At 41.1% G+C, this 22,302-nt stretch overlaps 1 protein-coding gene across 1 annotated transcript; it reads left to right on the plus strand.

Annotated features, from left to right (window-relative positions):
- The first annotated feature begins 501 nt into the window (after window positions 1-501).
- Window positions 502-19,444, plus strand: LOC143300753 (lysosomal phospholipase A and acyltransferase-like). The gene is made up of 7 exons (XM_076614662.1): window positions 502-599; window positions 3,144-3,300; window positions 5,349-5,479; window positions 6,983-7,081; window positions 8,256-8,483; window positions 12,268-12,498; window positions 12,897-19,444. The coding sequence occupies exons 1-7, from the start codon at window positions 515-517 to the stop codon at window positions 13,187-13,189; spliced, it is 1,224 nt and encodes a 407-aa protein (XP_076470777.1). The 5' UTR covers window positions 502-514; the 3' UTR covers window positions 13,190-19,444.
- The last annotated feature ends 2,858 nt before the right edge of the window (window positions 19,445-22,302 follow it).

The following is a 22,302-nucleotide window of genomic DNA, read 5'->3' on the forward strand; positions in this document are numbered from 1 at the left end:
GACACTAATATCTCATTCTTGTGTCTATGGCTCACTCTAATCGGTGTTATTTATGTTGAATATCTTGTTGCTGATGCTTCGTCATTCCTTCCAGAACTTTCGAGTGCGCAAAGTTAGGTACAAAAGAACCCATTGAAGGTCAATTGCACTTGACAAAACAGACAATTCAATCACGTGATCATGAAGCTGATATCTATTCACCGGAATCTGTTAATTTCTTTTACAAACATGTACAGATTGTAAGAATTAAGTAATGATTAATCTCTCCCTTTCCCTTAATTTCATCTATCTAAATGATAAAAAGTAAATATATTAAGTGAATTGTGTTATATAACACATGATTATGTCACCAACTCCGCGTCAGTTTGGTTCTTCGACTTGATTGGTCCTTCTAACAAACAGGGCTAGAGCTATTTATAGCATCCCTTTGCCCCGTCTTCCGCTAAAAAGTCGAGTTGATCACACCACCAATCAGATCATTATCATGAGCCCTGCCTCAACAGTTGTACACAAAATGGCGTTCAGTAGCACCAGCGTACTTTTCGTCCTTTTGTTTTGCCTGACATCGGCGAAGCAACCGAAGTATCCAGTAATATTGGGTGAGATCTCGAATGATGAATGTTTTTTTGTCTGCATATGATCCAAAATAGATTTCTTTGCCCGAATGCCACAAAATCAGAACTGCCAGTCAAAGACAATAAGTCGGTCAGTTGCCAGGTGGATGGAACTGGAAGGTACAAGGGTTGGGAGCGTTATCTGGGACATTGTGACAATGTGTGGTTTGTGTGTGTGTGTGTGTGTGTGCATTTGTGAGTGAAGGTCATCGATGTTACGCATTCTCTGATCGCGTCCAGGAGACTGATTTGCGCATATCGGCTCTTGCCAGTCGCCTATCACTAGTATCAGTGACTGTATCAGCCATCAATGTGACGAGTTTTTAATGGAGTTTTGAAAGTCAGTTCTCGTGGAACTGTTTTTTTAGGTTTATTTATTCTATACCTAGTTCTGCTTTTCGCAGTTTTATTATGTTTTTCGAGTAGACGTTAGAACTAGAAGGAGGAGAGGTAGGTATGGTTGTAGAATGTGGGCATAAAGCCACATGTATGTGTTCATTTATCATGACTGTTATTATGTTAAACTTCAAGCCTCCATGTTGCCATTTAAATCAGACAAGGTATTTTCTCAATAGCCTTTTTGAGTTAAATTATATATTACTGATAGAATTCATATGACAAATAGAATGCATATGACAAATATGTATAGGTTAAGTACAGATGATTGGATGAGATACTCATAAGAGTTTTGGTTTTTCAGCCTGTTGTCATTGAACCCTGTACAATGATCAGTTACACTTACACAAGTTACAGTCAGAATTAAAACCATTTGATAAACAGTGGTTAAACTTAAGGTCACAGTAGTAAAATTAATATATAAAGCTGTTCTGCTTGGTAGTGTTATTTTTATTACAAGAAAAAAAAAAGAACAGTTACTTTATTGGTTCATGCGTGTATTGAATGTAGCTTAAATCTTGGACAGTTGGGTCTTTAGCATCTCACTTCTCTTGCCCCATTAATATTAATACCCTGTTTCTGTTTGATGTAGACATCTGTCAGATTCTATGATCAACCAGCAGCAAGTCGTGAACTGATGAAATTATGTTGATTTATAGAATATTGATATATAATATGCAGTAGGGTGCATTTATCCACACTGGGTTGGTTATTATATTATTCACAGTGCCAAAATAAAATGAAATTACACAAGGATTAAAGGAAATCTGATTGTACAAGGACTTGAAAACTTTTTTTGAAAGCATAGTTTGTAACAATGACATTTCCTTGTACTCTTATCTTTAATGTTGATGAGGTGCACCATACAGATGGCAGCGTTTACAGTACAGCTACAAGGAAGTTGGACAGAAACCCGACTATTTTTATCCAAAATAATTGCAATAGCACAATGTCACCATTCATTGAGTATTCATTCTGTAATATTTCTGTGTAAGTGTATTATTGTTGTATGTTTCTGCATCTGTGTATGTTTCTGTCTCTGCTCAGTGTGGGGGAGAGAGAGAGTGTGTGTGTTCATGTGTGTGTACACATCAGGTATATATATATTTGTTCTGTTGCATTGCATCTTAATTCTTATTGGCATTGATTTCAGTTTCTATAAATCAACTTTTCCTAATCAGTTTCAGTACTTTTGGCAATAGTTTAAACAGAAAAAGTTTTACTTTAATTCACATAACTATCACTGTCAGTTTCACAAATCCTTATCTGTGTATACACAAGCTATAGAATCTAACTTAATCTTGGTTATTCGCATTCATATTGAAAAACTCTTTTTTCTTCAAGGTTTACATTCAAGAAAACTTTATGATAACTGGGATCAGGATTTACAGTCCAAAATGATTCAAACAGTAGAAAACCCAGTGGAAGAATAACTACACTGTCAGAATACCTTGCAGAAAACAGTGACTGAGTGAGTTTTTGCCAGTATTAAGAGTCATCATTTACTGGTGTTTTCACGTCCCATTGCCTAGAATTAGAAAGCAAAATTTTCACCGATAAACTCCCACTCCTAAAGTTATACCCATTAGTAAGATGGAACACTGAATTCTATGAATTAAACAAGCTGTCCTCTTTGTCTTCACTGTCTGAACTCCATTGCCTATCACTGTATCAGTTAAAACTATGGAAGTATTGCACAGTTGTTTCTCTGTACTCATTTTGTAGAGGGAAAGTTGATATATATCCAGGTTCTAAGAACATACTGCTTAACTGCGGGTATAATTCTTTTCTTCTTTTTTTTCTTTTCTTTTTTTTTCAGCCTAATTGATTGAGAAGGTGACTGCTACACAATGAAACTTCACTTCGATCATTTCTCTTTGGACAGAGGGCATTGATTGCATTGTATCTTAATGTAAGATTGCAAACAAATTTTCTTTCTGATAACATTTCTTGATTTAATCAAAGCAAGTAAAAGATAAGTACCACAAACTTGCTTACCAATACCACAGACATACTGTTTATCACTTAAGATAGCTTTTTTTCCCCCTTTAAATTTATAGAAATATAACTGTGCATAGAATATAAGAGCAGTGATGTACCAGTGACCTCAAGGTGATGGTTATGCCTCAACAGTACCTGGCGATGGCGGGAGTCAGCTGTTTGCCAAACTGGATCGTCCCACTGTGCCTCATTTCTACTGTTCCCAGAAGACGGCAGAGTATTACAACATCTGGCTGGACCTGGAGGAGTTGGCACCTGTCCCCATCGACTGCTTTGTGGACAACATGAAGTGAGTTACACAGCTCAGGGCATCACGCACACTTCACTGCCACAGTACAGACAAGAGGAATCGGCTTTACTTTCTGACCCAGAGTCTTTCTTTTAAGTACTTGTTTGGTGTCATGGAGTATAATACAAACTCCTCCTACAGGGTTCTTACTGGTTTTTAGAGCAAAGTGACACAGGTTTGTAAAAGTTTTGATGCAGGGGAGGTAGCCTACTCCAGGAGGTTATCGGCCGTAGCTACTTCTGTTTTCTCCGCATAGGCGGGTAGTAGTTTGCACAGGACAGGAATCAGACCCCTGCCGGAGTCTGCACTAGTGGGTCATGTTAAGTATGTTATTTAAACGTAATTTTAGAAAGAAAATTTCCTTTTTGATCTCTTGAATGGGAAAAAAAGGTTTCTGTCAGTGATAATAATGCAGAGCAGCAGAATGTTGCACATCAGTTTGAATTTTAAAATAAGGTAAAAAAAATTTTAAATCCCAAATTATCTTTCAGAGTGAAATTACTGTTTTCATCTGTGTGATACTGATAGATGATGGTTGATTTATTTTACAGGGCACTCAAAATAACATACATTTATTTCATCTGGGCCTGTGAATGTGATGCAATGGTTTTACATTTTTGGCCTTAATAGCGTTTTGAATATCTTTAAAAATTTATAATGAACTGTGATTAAAACTTGAATGAACCATGCTTGAGGTACAGTTCAGTGTGCCAGTGGATTGCCAGGGTTGGCATATGATTTATGTCAGGTACAAGCATGTCACAGCTGGCTCCATGAAGACTGTTCCTCTGTGACGGCTTGATTTTTCAGTGCCTGAAAGTGAAAGAAGCGAATGTGGTTGCTTTTTATTTGATTTACTCTCTTTATTTTATACTCCATGTTTGGTGATACATATACTTACCGTGTCAAACTGATGCAATAGAGTTTGACATAGTATATGTATCACCAAACATGGAGTATAATACAAACTCCTCCTTTTTGATCAAGGAAACTAACTTTTTTGACATAGTATATGTATCACCAAACATGGAGTATAATACAAACTCCTCCTTTTTGATCAAGGAAACTAACTTTTGAGTCTGAGTTATAATTATCATTTTGACAATGTTGACTACTTTTTAGATTCTTTTTTACCTGATTTATGGAGGGTTTGTTTTGTTTTTTTTGTTGTTGTTGTTTTATTTCCGACAGATTTTCAGCCCAGGAAATTACTCTAGCAATCAGCTGGACTATTAAGAGCATGATATGGTTTAGATGCAAGAATTTTATTATGTCCTAAGTAATGGATAATTATTTTGCAGTCATGCCAGTAATAACAGGTAACATAAAAATGTATCAGTATACATACAATAGGATACTTTACCACATAGTGACATAATGATACATATAACAATAGAAAGAATGTGTTCTATCCTAAAGTAATTCTGAAATTTTGAAACATATATGATTAAGATAATTGGAAGATACAGAACCCTGTTTTGGAAGCTGGACTGAATTGTCTAATAAAGACTTGACTGAAAGTCCTAGTTATAAAAAAATTATGGAGTGTCTGTTGAATAATATACTATATATATAGTATTAGAGACCCTTGATAACATGCACAAGTACTCCTAGCCTATACAAAGGTCAGAGCATGAGACGTTTGATCTCAGCGATGGCAGTGGTATTAGATAAACCTGGCAAACACATTTGTGTGGAATCAAGTTTATTGTAACCTGCTACCATCTGAACTGAAACTGAAAGTAACTGAGTTTGTCCTAGAAGTGAACAGTTGGCCTGTGTACTGGGACTGTGTGTGTCTGTATGTGTGTGTTGATACTGGTTCTGAAGATAGTTACATCCCATAATGGAATGAATGTGTTTGTCCCCATACTCACATCACTGAGTCTAAGGTCATTTATCAGCTGAGAGTTTTCCCTATTATGACACAGCTGTGGACATTGGAACTGGTTCAGATTCCTTAAGTGTGTTTACTTTTTGTTTTATCTGTTTGCTCACTGTTTATTTATTGGTTTTGGTTTTTGTCTTTTCTGTGGTGGCTTTGAAAGGCTACGCTACAATCGCACCACCCATACTTCACACAATGCAGAAGGCGTGGACATCCGCATTGACAGTTTTGGTGAGACGCAGACAGTGGAGTGGCTAGATCCGGACAGGCTCAGTCATGATGTGCCTTCATGTGAGTTTTTTTCTGGCTGTGCTACTGCTAGCCTTATTTTGAAATATAAGCATGAGCTTTGCATCGTTTACTGATGTCATGATTTTAATTCCCATAGACAGAACCAGTAAACAGTGTATTAATTATAGTTACAGTGACTTAGTAAGAGTACTTCTTCTTCTGCGTTTGTGGGCTGCAACTCCCACATTCACTTGTATATACGCGAGTGGGCTTTTACGTGTATGACCGATTTTAACCTGCCACGTAGGCAGCCATACTCCGCTTTCGGGGGTGTTCATGCTGGGTATGTTCTTGTTTCCATAACCCACCAAACGCTGACATGGATTACAGGATCTTTAACGTGCGTACTTAATCTGCTTGCGTATACACACGAAGGGGGTTCAGGCACTAGCCGGTCTGCACATATGTTGACCTGGGAGATCGTAAAAACCTCCACCCTTTACCCACCAGGTGCCGTCATGATTTGAACCCATGACCCTCAGATTGAAAGTCCAACGCTTTAACCATTCGGCTATTGCGCCTGTCCAGTAAGAGTACTATTTCAGCGTCATTGCAGTTGGAAATGCTCACACAGTTTCACACGCAGGAATGAGAGCGTCTTTGAGAGTATGTTTTCATTTTTGTCTAAATTTTAATTGAACGGTATTGTTGTGTGATGCAGTGTGAATGTAATGAAAATTCTATTTGACCCACACATATGTATTCATCCAGTCTCATTTGTCTGTGTGTTTGTCAGTGTGTGTGAATAGATGTGGAAAACTTCCACTTTTGGCATTTTCTCAGCTGCCATAAGTGATACTGGAATGAAACCTCGCTGGATGGTAATCATAATACCATTGTTTGTATGGTAATTATTATAATACCAGTGTTTATGAAGTAGGTCTCTGTTTTGAAAAACAGGGATTGGTGTACATTGCATTTTTGCCACAGTTGTGTTTATCAAATAAACTGTGTGTTATCAGAGCTGGGATAAAGGCAGTAAACAGTTTCAGTTTCAGTAGCTCAAGGAGGCGTCACTGCGTTCGGACGAATCCATATACGCTACACCACATCTGCCAAGCAGATGCCTGACCAGCAGCGTAACCCAACACGCTTAGTCAGGCCTTGAGGGAAAAAAAGAAAAAGAAAAAAAGGTGAATAAATAATAGATAAGCTTACACAAATAAATAAATAAATAATAACTAAAAAAAATAAATAAATAAAAAATTTAAAAAATATTTTAAAAAATAAATAAATAAATAAGATAACAGTAAGTAATAAATAAACAGTAACAATAAATAAGTAAACAGCAGAGCATGAGTGTATGACCATGGTCGTTTCAGTGACACTGGTTAAAACAGCTTATTTCAGTGGCCTGGTTGTGTCAGTGTGTGATAGGTCATCTCAGTTGTATGATGTGTTGCTAATGAAGGCAGTAAATAATAATAGAGTTTGAATGTGCTGACAGTGGTCATAATATTAGCAACATGGGTGACAGTGTATGATGATTAGCTTTCTCTCCAGTGGCCTATTTCTACACCCTGGTGGAAATGCTGGTGGCCCACAACTACACCCGCAACGTCAACATCAAGGGAGCGCCCTACGACTTCAGGAGAGCACCCAGTAAGAAAGATTGTGTGTGTGTGTGTGTGTGTGTGTGTGTGTGTGTGCTTTTGACAAATGTGGTGTTTGCAGCCTTGGTCGTCGTCTTCTCTTCTTTTTCTTCATTCATGGGCTGCAACTCCCACGTTCACTTGTGTGTACACGAGCAGGCTTTTACGTGTATGACCGTTTTCACCCTGCCGTGTAGGCAGCCATACTCCGTTTTAGGGGGTGCAGCCTTGGTCATTTGGGTTGGCTTTCTTGAGATTATCTCCATGTTGTCGTTGTGTTTGCTGAGCATGGACATTTGACTTGGCACGTTTAATGAATGATGAATGTGATGCAGTGCTTAGGTTTTTGAGTGACCAATTAGTAATTTTATCTTATTGTTCCAGAGAAACAAACATTTTAAACATACCTGTATTTAATGAACTGAAGTCAAGAATAGATTAACACATTTCGTTTTTTGTTGGGTTTATTTTGGGTTTTTGGGGGGTTTTCTTTTTTTTTAATTTTTTTTTTTAGCATTTTAGCCTCCTTTTTTAGCATCTACTATTCTGTGCTTCTTCTTGTAATGAAGAAGTGTAGTGTTTAATGATTATGTGATCTAGGAATATTGTTTAATAATGATAGATATCCTGTACATCTGTTTTTTTGTTTTTTTTGTTTTGTTTTGGGGTTTTTCATCAGTTGTTAAGGACCTCATGTTCTTGGGAATCTTTTACCATGATTGCTTGGGGTCTCAGACTACGTTCAGATGGTCACTCTAATGCTGTGAATTTTTTGTCACATCTGCATTGCTGCACCCATGCAGACTGAAGCTCTGACATGTTGTTTTTACTCTTTTTTTTATGTGTTCGTTCCTGACTATTTGTAGTATGTCCCAGGGACCCACTCAGTCAGTGAACATGCAGTGCATCCATTCCAATTCCAGTGTCAGGAATAGCAAAACATGCATTTGCAGAAAGAAAACTGAAGAGGAAAAAAAATGGTGGCGCTGCTCTGTGGCGATGTGCTCTCCCCAAGGAGAGCAGGCCTGAATTTCACAGAGAGAGATCTGTTGTGGTAAAATAGTAATACAGTTCACTACACTACACTACACTACACTACAATGCAATGCAATGCAGTGCAGTGCAATGCAATATTCATACATTACCAGAAGGTCAGATGTTTTCCCCCTCCCCTCTGCCAACAGACGAGCTGGGCGACTTCTACAAGAACCTGACCAGGCTGATTGAGGACACGTATGTGGAGAACGGGAACAGCCCCATGGTGATGGTGGCGCACTCCATGGGCAACCCGGTCATGCTCTACTTCTACAACCACATGCCCCTGGCCTGGAAGAACAAGTACATCCGGGCCCACATTGCTCTGGCCGGCGTGTGGGCTGGGGCCGTCAAGCCCATCCGTCTCATGACCTCAGGTGGGGCCCCCCTCCCTTACATGATGATGATATTGATGGATCACTTATTTATATTGCACTCTGTCCTGGTCGAGCTACTGTTTGACAAACCAGCAATCTTCTACATGACTCGCATTACAACAATGTTACACGTACACGCCAAAGTGCACAAACTACATGAACACTGTGCATACATACATACATACATACAACCATACATTCAAACATAAAAAGAGAGAGATAAAGAATTCATGTAGGTGAAGACATACAATACAGTGTGTGTGTGTGTGGTGACAGGGGCCTCTATGGGGGTGTTTGTGGTGAGCCCCATGCAGGTGAAGGTATACAATACAGTGTGTGTGTGGTGACAGGGGCCTCTATAGAGGTGTTTGTGGTGAGCCCCATGCAATTGAAGACATACAATATAGTTTGTGTATGGTGACAGGGGCCTCTATAGGGGTGTTTGTGGTGAGCCCCATGCAGGTGAAGGTATACAATACAGTAGTGTGTGTGGTGACAGGGGCCTCTATAGAGGTGTTTGTGGTGAGCTCCATATAGGTGAAGGCATACAGTACAGTGTGTGTATGGTGACAGGGGCCTCTATAGGGGTGTTTGTGGTGAGCTCCATGTAGGTGAAGGCATACAATACAGTGTGTGTATGGTGACAGGGGCCTCTATAGGGGTGTTTGTGGTGAGCTCCATATAGGTGAAGGCATACAATACAGTGTGTGTATGGTGACAGGAGCCTCTATAGGGGTGTTTGTGGTGAGCTCCATATAGGTGAAGGCATACAATACAGTATGTGTGTGGTGACAGGGGCCTCTATAGGGGTGTTTGTGTTTGTGGTGAGCTCCATATAGGTGAAGGCATACAGTACAGTGTGTGTGTGGTGACAGGGGCCTCTATAGGGGTGTTTGTGTTTGTGGTGAGCTCCATAGAGGTGAAGGCATACAATACAGTGTGTGTGTGGTGACAGGGGCCTCTATAGAGGTGTTTGTGGTGAGCCCCATGCAATTGAAGACATACAATATAGTTTGTGTATGGTGACAGGGGCCTGTATAGGGGTGTTTGTGGTGAGCTCCATATAGGTGAAGGTATACAATACAGTGTGTGTGTGGTGACAGGGGCCTCTAAAGGGGTGTTTGTGGTGAGCTCCATACAGGTGAAGGTATACAATACAGTGTGTGTGTGGTGACAGGGGCCTCTAAAGGGGTTTTGTGGTGAGCTCCATATAGGTGAAGGCATACAATACAGTGTGTGTGTGGTGACAGGGGCCTCTATAGGGGTGTTTGTGGTGAGCTCCATATAGGTGAAGGCATACAATACAGTATGTGTGTGGTGACAGGGGCCTCTAAAGGGGTTTTGTGGTGAGCTCCATATAGGTGAAGGCATACAATACAGTGTGTGTGTGGTGACAGGGGCCTCTATAGGGGTGTTTGTGGTGAGCTCCATATAGGTGAAGGTACACAATACAGTGTGTGTGTGGTGACAGGGGACTCTATAGGGGTGTTTGTGGTGAGCCCCATGCAGGTGAAGGCATACAATACAGTGTGTGTCTGGTGACAGGGGCCTCTATAGGGGTGTTTGTGGTGAGCTCCATATAGGTGAAGGTACACAATACAGTGTGTGTGTGGTGACAGGGGCCTCTATAGGGGTGTTTATGGTGAGCTCCATATAGGTGAAGGCATACAATACAGTGTGTGTGTGGTGACAGGGGCCTCTATAGGGGTGTTTGTGGTGAGCTCCATATAGGTGAAGGCATACAATACAGTGTGTGTGTGGTGACAGGGGCCTCTATAGGGGTGTTTGTGGTGAGCTCCATATAGGTGAAGGCATACGATACAGTGTGTGTATGGTGACAGGGGCCTCTATAGGGGTGTTTGTGGTGAGCTCCATATAGGTGAAGGTATACAATACAGTGTGTGTGTGGTGACAGGGGCCTCTATAGGGGTGTTTGTGGTGAGCCCCATGCAGGTGAAAGTATACAATACAGTGTGTGTGGTGACAGGGGCCTCTTTAGGGGTGTTTGTGGTGAGCTCCGTATAGGTGAAGGCATACAATACAGTGTGTGTATGGTGACAGGGGACTCTATAGGGGTGTTTGTGGTGAGCCCCATGCAGGTGAAGGCATACAATACAGTGTGTGTCTGGTGACAGGGGCCTCTATAGGGGTGTTTGTGGTGAGCTCCATGCAGGTGAAGGCATACAGTACAGTGTGTGTGTGGTGACAGGGGCCTCTATAGGGGTGTTTGTGGTGAGCCCCATGCAATTGAAGACATACAATATAGTTTGTGTATGGTGACAGGGGCCTCTATAGGGGTGTTTGTGGTGAGCTCCATATAGGTGAAGGCATACAATACAGTGTGTGTGTGGTGACAGGGGCCTCTAAAGGGGTGTTTGTGGTGAGCTCCATATAGGTGAAGGCATACAATACAGTGTGTGTGTGGTGACAGGGGCCTCTATAGGGGTGTTTGTGGTGAGCTCCATATAGGTGAAGGCATACAATACAGTGTGTGTATGGTGACAGGGGCCTCTATAGGGGTGTTTGTGGTGAGCTCCATATAGGTGAAGGCATACAATACAGTGTGTGTGTGGTGACAGGGGCCTCTATAGGGGTGTTTGTGGTGAGCTCCATATAGGTGAAGGCATACAATACAGTGTGTGTGTGGTGACAGGGGCCTCTATAGGGGTGTTTGTGGTGAGCCCCATACAGGTGAAGGCATACAATACAGTGTGTGTCTGGTGACAGGGGCCTCTATAGGGGTGTTTGTGGTGAGCCCCATGCAGGTGAAGGCATACAATACAGTGTGTGTGTGGTGACAGGGGCCTCTATAGAGGTGTTTGTGGTGAGCCCCATGCAATTGAAGACATACAATATAGTTTGTGTATGGTGACAGGGGCCTCTATAGGGGTGTTTGTGGTGAGCTCCATATAGGTGAAGGTATACAATACAGTGTGTGTGTGGTGACAGGGGCCTCTAAAGGGGTGTTTGTGGTGAGCTCCATATAGGTGAAGGTATACAATACAGTGTGTGTGTGGTGACAGGGGCCTCTAAAGGGGTGTTTGTGGTGAGCTCCATATAGGTGAAGGTATACAATACAGTGTGTGTGTGGTGACAGGGGCCTCTAAAGGGGTTTTGTGGTGAGCTCCATATAGGTGAAGGCATACAATACAGTGTGTGTGTGGTGACAGGGGCCTCTAAAGGGGTTTTGTGGTGAGCTCCATATAGGTGAAGGCATACAATACAGTGTGTGTGTGGTGACAGGGGCCTCTAAAGGGGTTTTGTGGTGAGCTCCATATAGGTGAAGGCATACAATACAGTGTGTGTGTGGTGACAGGGGCCTCTATAGGGGTGTTTGTGGTGAGCTCCATATAGGTGAAGGCATACAATACAGTATGTGTGTGGTGACAGGGGCCTCTATAGGGGTGTTTGTGTTTGTGGTGAGCTCCATATAGGTGAAGGCATACAGTACAGTGTGTGTGTGGTGACAGGGGCCTCTATAGGGGTGTTTGTGTTTGTGGTGAGCTCCATAGAGGTGAAGGCATACAATACAGTGTGTGTGTGGTGACAGGGGTCTCTGTAGGGGTGTTTGTGGTGAGCCCCATGCAGGTGAAGGCATACAATACAGTGTGTGTATGTAATGTTAGGGCATGTTCTGTGGGTGTTTGTGGTGAGCCCCCTGTCAGTGAAGACAATCAATGCTGTGTGTGTGTATGTGGTGTTAGGGGGTGCTCTTTGGGTGTTTGTGGTCAGCCCTGTGCAGGTGAAAACAGACAGTGCAGTGTGTGTGTGTGTGTGGTGACAGGGGACTCTCTGGGGGTGATCGTGGTGAGCCCCCTGACGGTGCGCCCTGAGCAGCGCGCCATGCCCAGCACCGCCTGGCTGATGCCCTCCACCCGCCTGTGGAACTCCTCCGAGGTCCTGGTCATCACTGAGCACCGCAACTACACCGTCAGTGACTATCAGCAGCTGTTCAAGGACATCAACTACACTGACGGCTTCATGTTGTGGCAGGACACCAAGGACCTGATCATTGGTGAGTAGGGAGACAAAGAGTTGGGGCCGACCTCCCAATTCCACACCCTCAGTCCAGCAGATGATGCCGATACCAGGGTTAAATCTCAGATTAAAGAGTCCAAGGACTTAAACATTGAGCTGCTGTGGCCATCAACTGAAATGCAAGAAATCTGATTGTAGACTGGACGATTGTGTTGCAGCGGTGATTGTATTGCCCGATGCAGCACCTCTGGTGAGGACACAGTATCATTGTGATTATGTTGTGGTTTGGGGGAGATCATTCAGCAGTAGCAGCAGCAGTATAAATCTTTTACTTCATGGGTCTTTTTAGGCACTGGATTGTTGCGGTTTATTCTACAGCTATTAGCAATATATATATTGATTTTTTTTTTTTGTGTGTGTGTGACTCATCCACAGATTTACAAGCCCCACAAGTGGAGGTGCATGGCGTGCACGGGTACGGACTGCCGACACCAGGAGTTTTGAAGTTCAAGTCCGGGGGGTTCCCAGACACGTACCCTGATACGATCCCCGACGACGGGGACGGGACAGTCAACATCCGCAGCCTGGAGGCGTTCCTCGGGTGGGAGGCCAAGCAGAAGGCGCCGGTCAAACACCTGGTCCTGAAAGGGGCGGAGCACATGGCCATCCTGAAAGACCCCCGCACCCTGGACTACGTCCTCAACTTTCTGTTTGGGGGCGGCAGATGACGAGCCACGTCAGCATCAGTGGCTTTTGGGGGAGGAGCACCGCCAAGAGGTGATAGTCGTAGTATGTTGTGATTGAGGTGGGTGGCGAATGAATGGGGGTTCATTTATTAGGGGGGTTCGATGGTGTCGTTGTGTTAGTTACAGTGTTTTTTATGTTACAGGGCTGGTTGGTATGATTGTATTGATTTTGCTGCCTTTTTTTTTATTTTAAGGATTTAGTATTTTCTTCTTTTTTTTTCTTCTTTTTTTTTTTTTTCTTAATAACATTTTAGGACTGGTTGGTAGGATTATATTGATATTACTGTTAGTGTTGGTTTTTTGGTTGGGTTTTTTCCTCTTTTTTTTTTTTCTTTTTTTTTAATTGACATTTTAGGACTAGTCAGTTTTATGGTATAGACTATTCAATATTCAATATTTTACTGTCAAAAGTATCTGTTCACTTCATTTGTCGATAAATGGGTTTGCTTGAATATCTGCAGATGAGAGAGGATTGATGAAACTTATGAACAAGCATTGTTTTGACCCTTCTGCGTTCAAACCATCAGCTACTGATGTTCCAGTCAAAAATAAAATACTCTGTCACCTTCAAACTGACTACCTGAATTTTGTGATTGATGCAGTTTTATGCTAACTGACAAATTTATAAACTGAATCTGATATTTTTCATGGGAACTGAGATCTACAGTAATTCTGAAAATCATTATTCAGTATTGTACCCCCCCAAAAAAAAAACAAATACAAAAATCAGTCAGATGAATAATTGATTTTGTATTCAACCAAAGTGATTCAAAAAAATAACGCTCATGTCTCAAATACAGTGGGGTTAAAGTTGCCAGATCTTTCAACTTGCGTATGATCTTTTGTGTGTTTTATCCTGTCTTGTTTGAATTTGATGGAAATGATTGTGAGTGTGAAAGTTGCCAGATCTTTCAACTTGCGTATGATCTTTTGTGTGTTTTATCCTGTCTTGTTTGAATTTGATGGAAATGATTGTGAGTGTGTTTTTTAGTAGCTGTAGAACATTTGCATGTTTAATTGTAGATTGTGATGCAGAATGTTTGAACTGAGTGTTTTTACTATTACGGGAGCAGTGCTCAGTTGTGTTAACCCCTTGACTGCTGAAGCTTGGTGAAATGAGATCAGTGTGCTTTCAGTTTAAATGACATCTATTTCTTTTTGTTTGCATTCAAATGGTGTAATTGATTTTGCTGAACAAACGTAATGCATTCCCAAACTGGAAGAAGTCCATATGAAGAATGGTGACTTTACATCCAGACCTGGAAGCTGGGTTTTATCACAGCCTTCACTGATGAGCATACTTATTAGCAGCAGTAAATGGGTTAACTTTCAAACACGGACTCCTTGGAATTACCTCAGTTGATCAGCTGAGTTGGCACACTGCCAGGAGATGAGACACTGTGTCAAGAGTTGGCAAGAGATTAGACAAGGGGCACAGCGCAGAGTGACAGCTCGTAGAAGGAAACCCAGTTACAGTGTGTGAGCTTCCTCCAGCAGCAGTGGATGGCAGAACAGAACGTTACAGGCCTGAAGCTTGAGTGTTGAAAAAGGTATAGATTGCCTCTTGAGGTCAGCTTCATTTTCTGTGTCCTTCCGAGCAGTTCTCTCCCAGGGGAGGGGGGGGGGGAGGCTTCTGACGTGTGCCCACCACCAACTCTGCAGTGGTTTTTGTTTTTGTGTGTTTTTTAATGCCTTTTCAGGAAGTAGCTCCATAGCTTTTTTTTTTTGCTTTTTTTTTAATTCATTGTACGTACAGTGGTAGCTGGATTTTGGTTTTTTGTTTTAATTGATGGTGTGTTTTACCTGTAGATAATGCTGTGACATGGAGCAGGTGCAATCAGGAAGCCTTGGTGGATTCAGAGATTATATATACATATACACTGCAGACACTAATGTACATACAGCTGGGCTGAGTTCCGTTGTACACTTCACGGGGCATAGTAGTCCCCTTGTGTTGACTTAACTGCAGGGATGAGTTGTATTATGCGGGTGTTTTACTTGGCTGGGTTTCTTACCTCTTCCAGTGTGAGTTCTCCACAGTGCTTTTTGGTGTGCCTGTCTCTTGGTCAGTTGTAGCCATGTGAATTTTGCTTTTCATGCTTTTTTTTTTTTTTTTACAGTGTGCTGTGAATTTCATGCCTTTGGTTGCTGGTTGAACAATTTGATCTGTAGACCCTGTACTTGTAGAGATTACAACAACTGTGTGTCTGAGTTTTTCGGATGTGTATTTTTGGTGGTTTTTTTTTTGTTGCATGTGTGTTAGTTATGCAGGATGATTTGTGTGTGGTTGTTCTTGATTCTGTTTATTTGAACACTCTGCTTTCTCTAATGAAAGATTTTTTGTGTGTGTTTTTTCTGATCGATTATGACATGATGCTTAGGTTTTGTTAGTGTTAAAATACTTTTTCATTTATGTATGACTTTTCAGTTATTTAGAGTTTGTGAGCATATTTCAAATACCTGTGGATACCTACAGCTGTGTATATCACACTTTTTTTTTTTTCGTGTATTTAATTTTTGTGAGCATATTCCAAAGATTTCCTGACAGCTGTGTTTGTCACTTTGTGTTTTCCCGAAATACTTGCCTTGATGAAAAAAAAGAAAGAAAAAATAGTCTGAGTTGTAAAACTGGCCATATAATATGCCAGTTCATATGTATAATTGTGAGGATACAGATCCTGATGACGTATCAACTCAAGAAACTTGGTTTTAGAGTATAGATAATGAGTAAAAATGCTTCTGTCTACTTTTGTTCATTATTGTGTTTCCCAAAGCATTCTTGATGATATTGAGCCAGACTCAACAGAGTGGCACTTTGCAGTCAGCTGTGCAAAAAGCCACAGTGATGATAATTGTAATAAGGTCTACAGAAACTCTTAACAGCTGTTTTAAGAATGGCTCCAAGCCACTTTTATCAAATCTGTCTTTGGTGGAGGCTTGCACATTCCAGGCTAGGGTAACATTTTCACTGTGATTTTCAGCTGTTGGTGCTGTCAAAAGGATGACGAACAAACACTGTAATTTATTGATGCTCCATTCCAAAAGATTACGCCTAAAACCAAAAGTCTAGGCAAGTGGAATTGAAGTCGGAAGTGCTCACAAGGATGTTTGTTGTCACCTAAATCCAAAAGACTGGGCAGGTGGATTCTAAGTGTATGTGCTCACAATGATGTTTGTGATTTTTCGTTTCTATTTCTAAGGTTTTCTTGACCAGCTGGTGGTGGCCCTTTGTGATTGGCTGAGCTGTAAGCAACAGTTATAATGATGATGATGATAACCAGTCATCGTTCTTGATAGGTTTGGATCTGATGTGAGAATGTGCCACTTGGGCATTTCCGTCCACTGTTGCAGCTGATGATAATGCACAAGTGAATCTGCCACACTCTTGATGGCTGGAGAGGTGGTGTAGAAGAGAAGGAAGGAAGGAAATGGGGAGGATCAGTCTGTATGTCTGGTGAGAATCAAGGGTGGGACCAGCAGAAGTTGCCTGGATTGCAAGCACTGTTGCCTGGTTTGAAGTCACTTCCCTGTTATCAGCCGACTAGCGTATGTCTGGTTGTTCATTGTGTAGTATCTGAGGGAGATGAAACCAGACTTTTCAGGAGATGTTTCTTTTGTTTTCTTTTCCTTTTCCTTTTTTTTTAAAATGCTGTGTATTAATGAATTATGTATTTTTTGTCTTCCAATTTTGAAGATTTATAATGCCTGTCAGCTTACTATGATATTCTGGATGATGTATAATGGAAGAAAGAAAAAGCAAAAACCATCGTCATTTAATATTGGTGATCATACATTTCAGTCACATGTCATTTGTATTGTGATCATGCAGAGAATGTAGAAAATGGTATGAAAGGAAGTGGGTTGAAATCTTTCGTAACACCTTGTTGGTCGGTTGCCTTTTCTCTGCGTAACAAAAGCAGAGCATTCTTCAGATGACTGTTATTTATGGGTGGGTCTTGAGGGTTTGCCTGAAGCTTGATTTCATCATTCAAGGCAGGCAATGTGCATGTGGCAAAATGTTTTGCGTGTGCATGGAGTAAATGCTCAGTCATGAGAAATAAATTTTGTATGTATATCTGTACATGAGCTCAACTGTTACATTGCCGCCACTTGTGGATAATCTTCTGGTGATGTTTTGAAACTATGTCCACGCTTTTCAGCTTTTTTTCTGTCAGCTGCATCTGCCCACACTTTGCTGTATATATTTTATTTTGGAAGCTCATGCAGAGTTTTATTTGCAGAGGGGGGGGGGGGAGAAAAAGTGGATCTGGTTAGTGAGACAATCTTTCATGTACTGATTGCGACAGAAAGAAATAGTAACATGTTTAACTCCTTGGTAAAGATGGGGCCACATGGCATCAAGTTCAAGCCTGTGGTGAACATTTCTCAGTTGCTTGCACACAGGTCAGCAATAGGTGTGGATGAACAGTCTCAGAAACTTCCAACTTTTCTGGATGTCAGAATTTGTTCTCGCATACTTCTTTATCTCTTGCGTGTGCAAGCTGGTGAGAAGTGCTTGGAATGTCAAGAGTTTGTTTCATTCTTTTGTTCTATGAGCAAGCTAATGAGGAGCCTTGAACTCAAACATCGTTGGCTTGAAGTCGTACACCTGATTGTTCCGAAGGAAATGTTTCTGTGCTTGTTCCATACGTGTTTGGTAATTAGTGCCCCACCTCCTCTTTGGACCTGGACTCGTTTAGAGGTATGGACTTTTTCTTTTGAAATTGTCTTGGGGATGTCTGATGGTGTACCATCAGTTTGGGTCTGAAAACAGATGAAGCCACTTGGGGGGAAAAAATTGACATGTTTGCTGAGCAACGTTTTAGCCACATCAGTCATTTATGAATGTCACAAACTTGTGTATAAATGAGAGGGACATTTCAGTGTGTCAGACTGATTTGTTGCACAAAAATGAATTGACCAAAGAACAGCTAAAGTAGTGGCACCTTGCTTAGCTTATACCTTAGGGTTGATTTTAAACATGTCATTGTATTATTTCCCTAACACAAAAGAGAAGTGAAAAAAAATGGACTTCTATGTGTTTCTCTCTCTCCAGATGGTTATGCTGTGAATATGTTTGATGAAATAGGTGAATGCCGCCATATGTATTTCAGAACCTTTTCATTGAATTTCATTACAAATTTTGTGTGGCACTTAACATTCCAGTCTGTGTGGAGGGGAAAAAAACATCCTTTTTCCTTTCTATCCCAGTTGCCAGTAACGTGGATGGTTTTTTGTTTTGTTTTATTAGGGGGTGGGGTTTAGGAGGGGAATAAGCATAACCCCTGCTACTATCAAAATTGTACATTTTTATTTTATAGAGCTCTGTATAGTCAGGCACATATCTCATCAGTTGTATGTCATTTAATAAAACGATCATAATATTATAAACATGACAATTATAGATAATGATCATAAGAAATGGGCATGATAGTCAAGTTGTCAGTGCTCTAGATTTCCAGTCTGAAGGTCCTGGGTTTGAATTCTGTCTGTACCCGATGGGTTAAGGTGGAGACCTGCTTGTGCCTGAATCCCCCCCTCTGTGTTGAATATAAATGCAGAATATCAATACACATGTTGAGAATCCTGTAATGTATGTTGATGTGTGGTGGGTTATGGAAACAAACGTTCCTGGACTCCAACCCCACTACCCCCCCTTCAAAAAAACCCAAAAAACAACAACCGCAAAACGGAGTATGCCTGTCTAAATGGCAGGGTGAAAATGGCCACACATTTAAAAACCCACCAGTAGATAACAGTAAACTTTAGAACTGCTGCCTACCAAAAACAGAATCACTGTATCAGTGCATGGTAACAACACAACCAGTATACCACTAGCAAAGCTGGTTTTGGGGTAGTGGTTGTTGTTTTGTGTGTGTGTGTGTGTATTTTTGTTTTGTTTCGTTTTTTTGCATTTTCCTTTTTTCTTTTCTTCCTTAGAGCACAGACTCCTGACACACCTGCATGTTTGTCTAGATCACCCACACACTGAACATTAAAACACTGAATTAATCAACACAACACTGTCAGTCGGTCACTTGTTGGGAAGTGTCGGCTCAGCTACTGAAGTCTTTGGATTATCAGTTTCTCACAAGTTGGAGTACATGCACATGATTAGACAAATTTCCTTTTTGGCAATTCTTTATTCATTTTCATTCATTTGTTTTTTAAGTTAGCACCCCACCAGGCAGTCCCTGGGAAGCTAGCTGCAATATTTTCAGTGTAATAATAAAAATTATTTTAAAAAAAACCAAAAAAAAAACCAGTTACTCCCACCTATGGTTTCTTGGTATCATCATTTTTTTTTTTTCTTAAGGCTCAGATGTTATAGAAGAGAGCTGTAGGGAGACACCAAAAGCACTAACTGTGACTGGGTTTGATGGTGGAGATAGAAAAAAAGCATCTTGTTTCTTATCAGGTTTGAAGTTACCCATAACTTTTTCCATTGTTGGATCAGATTTTAACCAGTGCATCATGCATTTTATCCTTTTGACTCATGAAACTGTTCAGATATTGACAGTGAAAACTGGTTTGATTCTGAACTTTAACCATGTGTCACAGCAGAATTGTAAAAGTCTCATTTGGATATGATGCATTTTTATTTGTATACATGTTTATGTTCACATCTACCTTGCATGCAACACACATAAACAGATTAACATTACTCCCTACTCATGGTTGCCATGTGTGTTAGTGAACTGTGCACACAATAGTTTGAATCATGTAATCTCCAATGCATGTGTTAAATGTATTGTATGTGTTCTTTACATGATATGTATTGATATGTTCTCGATATTATGATTCTTTTACTTTGAACATGTGTGTGGATGTTGTAACCTTTCAGAGAAACAGACTTTCAGAGAACATGTTGTATGTGCATAATGTTTACCATACAGCACACATTTCAGTCAATGTGGTGGTTTCTTTTCTTTGGGAGTTGGAAACAGGTTGGAACCGACATTGCTGTGATTTGTCTTACTGGTTCTGTGGGAGCCGCATAGCCTTCTCTATTGCACCCTCTTCTGACGTTTGAATGAATAAAGGAAGTATTTTAATCTACATGTGTCTGTGTGGTGTGAATGAACAGGAAATTTGGAAAATAATCAAATATTTATGACTATGTGTCTGGATGAAACAGGGTACATAATGAACACACAAAGGCTGCATTAATAATTGACAAGCTGTTGTGTGAAGTTGTTACTGTTACGAACTGCCAACTGGGAGGCAGGCAGGGGCCTTAGTTTTAGGGTTCCGGATTGTCAGCCCATGGCCAGGAGCTACCCAGAGTTGAGTGTTCTAAGACCTGAAATGAGAAGACTGATACCACACAATAAAGTGTCATATACATTTTTCAAGGATGTGTCTTCGAGAGTGTTTCTTGAGTTTCCTGACCAACACTGCCAGAATCTTATCTTTCACACCTGGTTGACACTGGAATACGCACTGAAACAAAGAGTAGATTGCAGCTCTATTACATGTCTATTTTGCTGCAGCAGTTGTCATTCTTAAACATCTTTTTTTTTTTTTATATATAGAAATATGGGAAATGGTATGCTTGATTCTGTTGTTTTTTGCTATTATTTTGTTTTTGGTTGTCCCCCCCCCCCCCCCCTCCCCCTCCCCTTCCCCCCAGTCTAAACTGACCCAAGTTGAGTTATTGCCCATCTCGAGCACTTGCATACGGCCAAATTTAACGTGAACGACAAACAGATCAAAAAGACGCGAGATCGTTGTATCTGAGTCTCACTGGTTTACCCCTTATGAATGGCTTGGACCTATATTGTACCCAAAGTAAGGGATCATTGACTCATCAACATACATAATTATTTCTTTGCATTGTGAATTACATCAGACATCACTTGATGATCAGGCTAATGAAGCCGGCATCTGGCGGGTTCGTCAGTTGTGTTCAAGATTGTTATTTGCTTATGAGCGTTGTTATTTGCCTTTTGAATCGTCACTGAATGTATTGTGACTCACTGCACTTGTAACAACTTGTTCGTTGTTGTAATTGGCACCTCTCTCCAAGAATTTGGATCACCTGGGCAGGATGTTACAGCCCAACAAAAGAATTTCCAGTAGTGATTATTATTAGGTCATTCCTTCCTGTTTGTTGTGAAGTTGTGATTACCATCTGCATGGAGTTGTCTCCAACATATTAATAGAAACCGATTTTACATTGGAGATAAAGTTCAGCAACACATACACACACACACACACACACACTATCTCTCTCTCTCAGGGTACACCAGTCCTTGAAATGAGCACATTCCAGTGCTTCCTTACAGTTCAGTCAAAACCATTGGTTTGTCCTGACTTTATGTATCCAGTTTCCCATTTACTATATCCACCCAAACTTCTGCAAACTGTACTTCCAAGAAGAGTGTGTGTGTGTGAGCCTAAAGCTACGCCAGTATTGTCTGGTACGTTACGGATTAGCTCACAACCAAGGAGTAATGTGTGACCTTTTTACTAGTTTGTTCCTTTTTTCTTTTTTCTTTCTCCACGACGCATGTCTGTTTAAAATTCATGAAAAGCTAGATTTCTAAGAAAAGAAAGGGTCTAAAATGGGGTAATGAGACTGTGTGTGTGTGTGTGTGTGTGTTTCAGTGTGTGCGCGTGCGCGTGTGTGTGTGTGCCCGGCGCTCATCACCTGTATGCATGTACCCGCTCATGTGTGTGTGTGTTCGTTCGTTCGTTCGTTTTTTAGTTTAACGTCTTTTCACTGTAAGTGATATTAGACGTGTGTGCGTGCAAAACTTTGAGCGTTGCATTACACTGTCTTTAATCCTTGGCAATACCAGCTTACATTGACAATCACCGCTTTCTAAGACGGCAGACAGATTGCGTCAAGCGACACTGGAGGCCGGGCTCGTCTCTCACCATGATACACATTGCATGTACACATTCCATTCCAGTCAGTGCTTGCCAATTTCGCCGGGCCCGCAAAACAATTGCACGGGCGTGTGTGTGTATGTGTGATTGTGTGTGTGTGTGTGTGTGTGTCAGTGTAGGCGCGCGCGTGTGTGTGGCTAAGAGAGACTGACAGAGAGAGAGAGTGTGTGTGCGTACGCGTGTCACCTGTAGAGACTGAC

This window comes from Babylonia areolata, chromosome 26 (assembly GCF_041734735.1).
Source record: "Babylonia areolata isolate BAREFJ2019XMU chromosome 26, ASM4173473v1, whole genome shotgun sequence".
Classification (NCBI taxonomy): Eukaryota; Metazoa; Mollusca; class Gastropoda; order Neogastropoda; family Buccinidae; genus Babylonia; species Babylonia areolata.

Bases quoted from the DNA above. Each gene is read 5' to 3' on its own strand.
- LOC143300753 (XM_076614662.1), top strand. From the start codon at position 515: ATGGCGTTCAGTAGCACCAGCGTACTTTTCGTCCTTTTGTTTTGCCTG. The intron at 5,480-6,982 runs GTGAGTTTTTTT...CTTTCTCTCCAG, and splicing joins CAGTCATGATGTGCCTTCAT to TGGCCTATTTCTACACCCTG. The intron at 7,082-8,255 runs GTAAGAAAGATT...CTCTGCCAACAG, and splicing joins CGACTTCAGGAGAGCACCCA to ACGAGCTGGGCGACTTCTAC.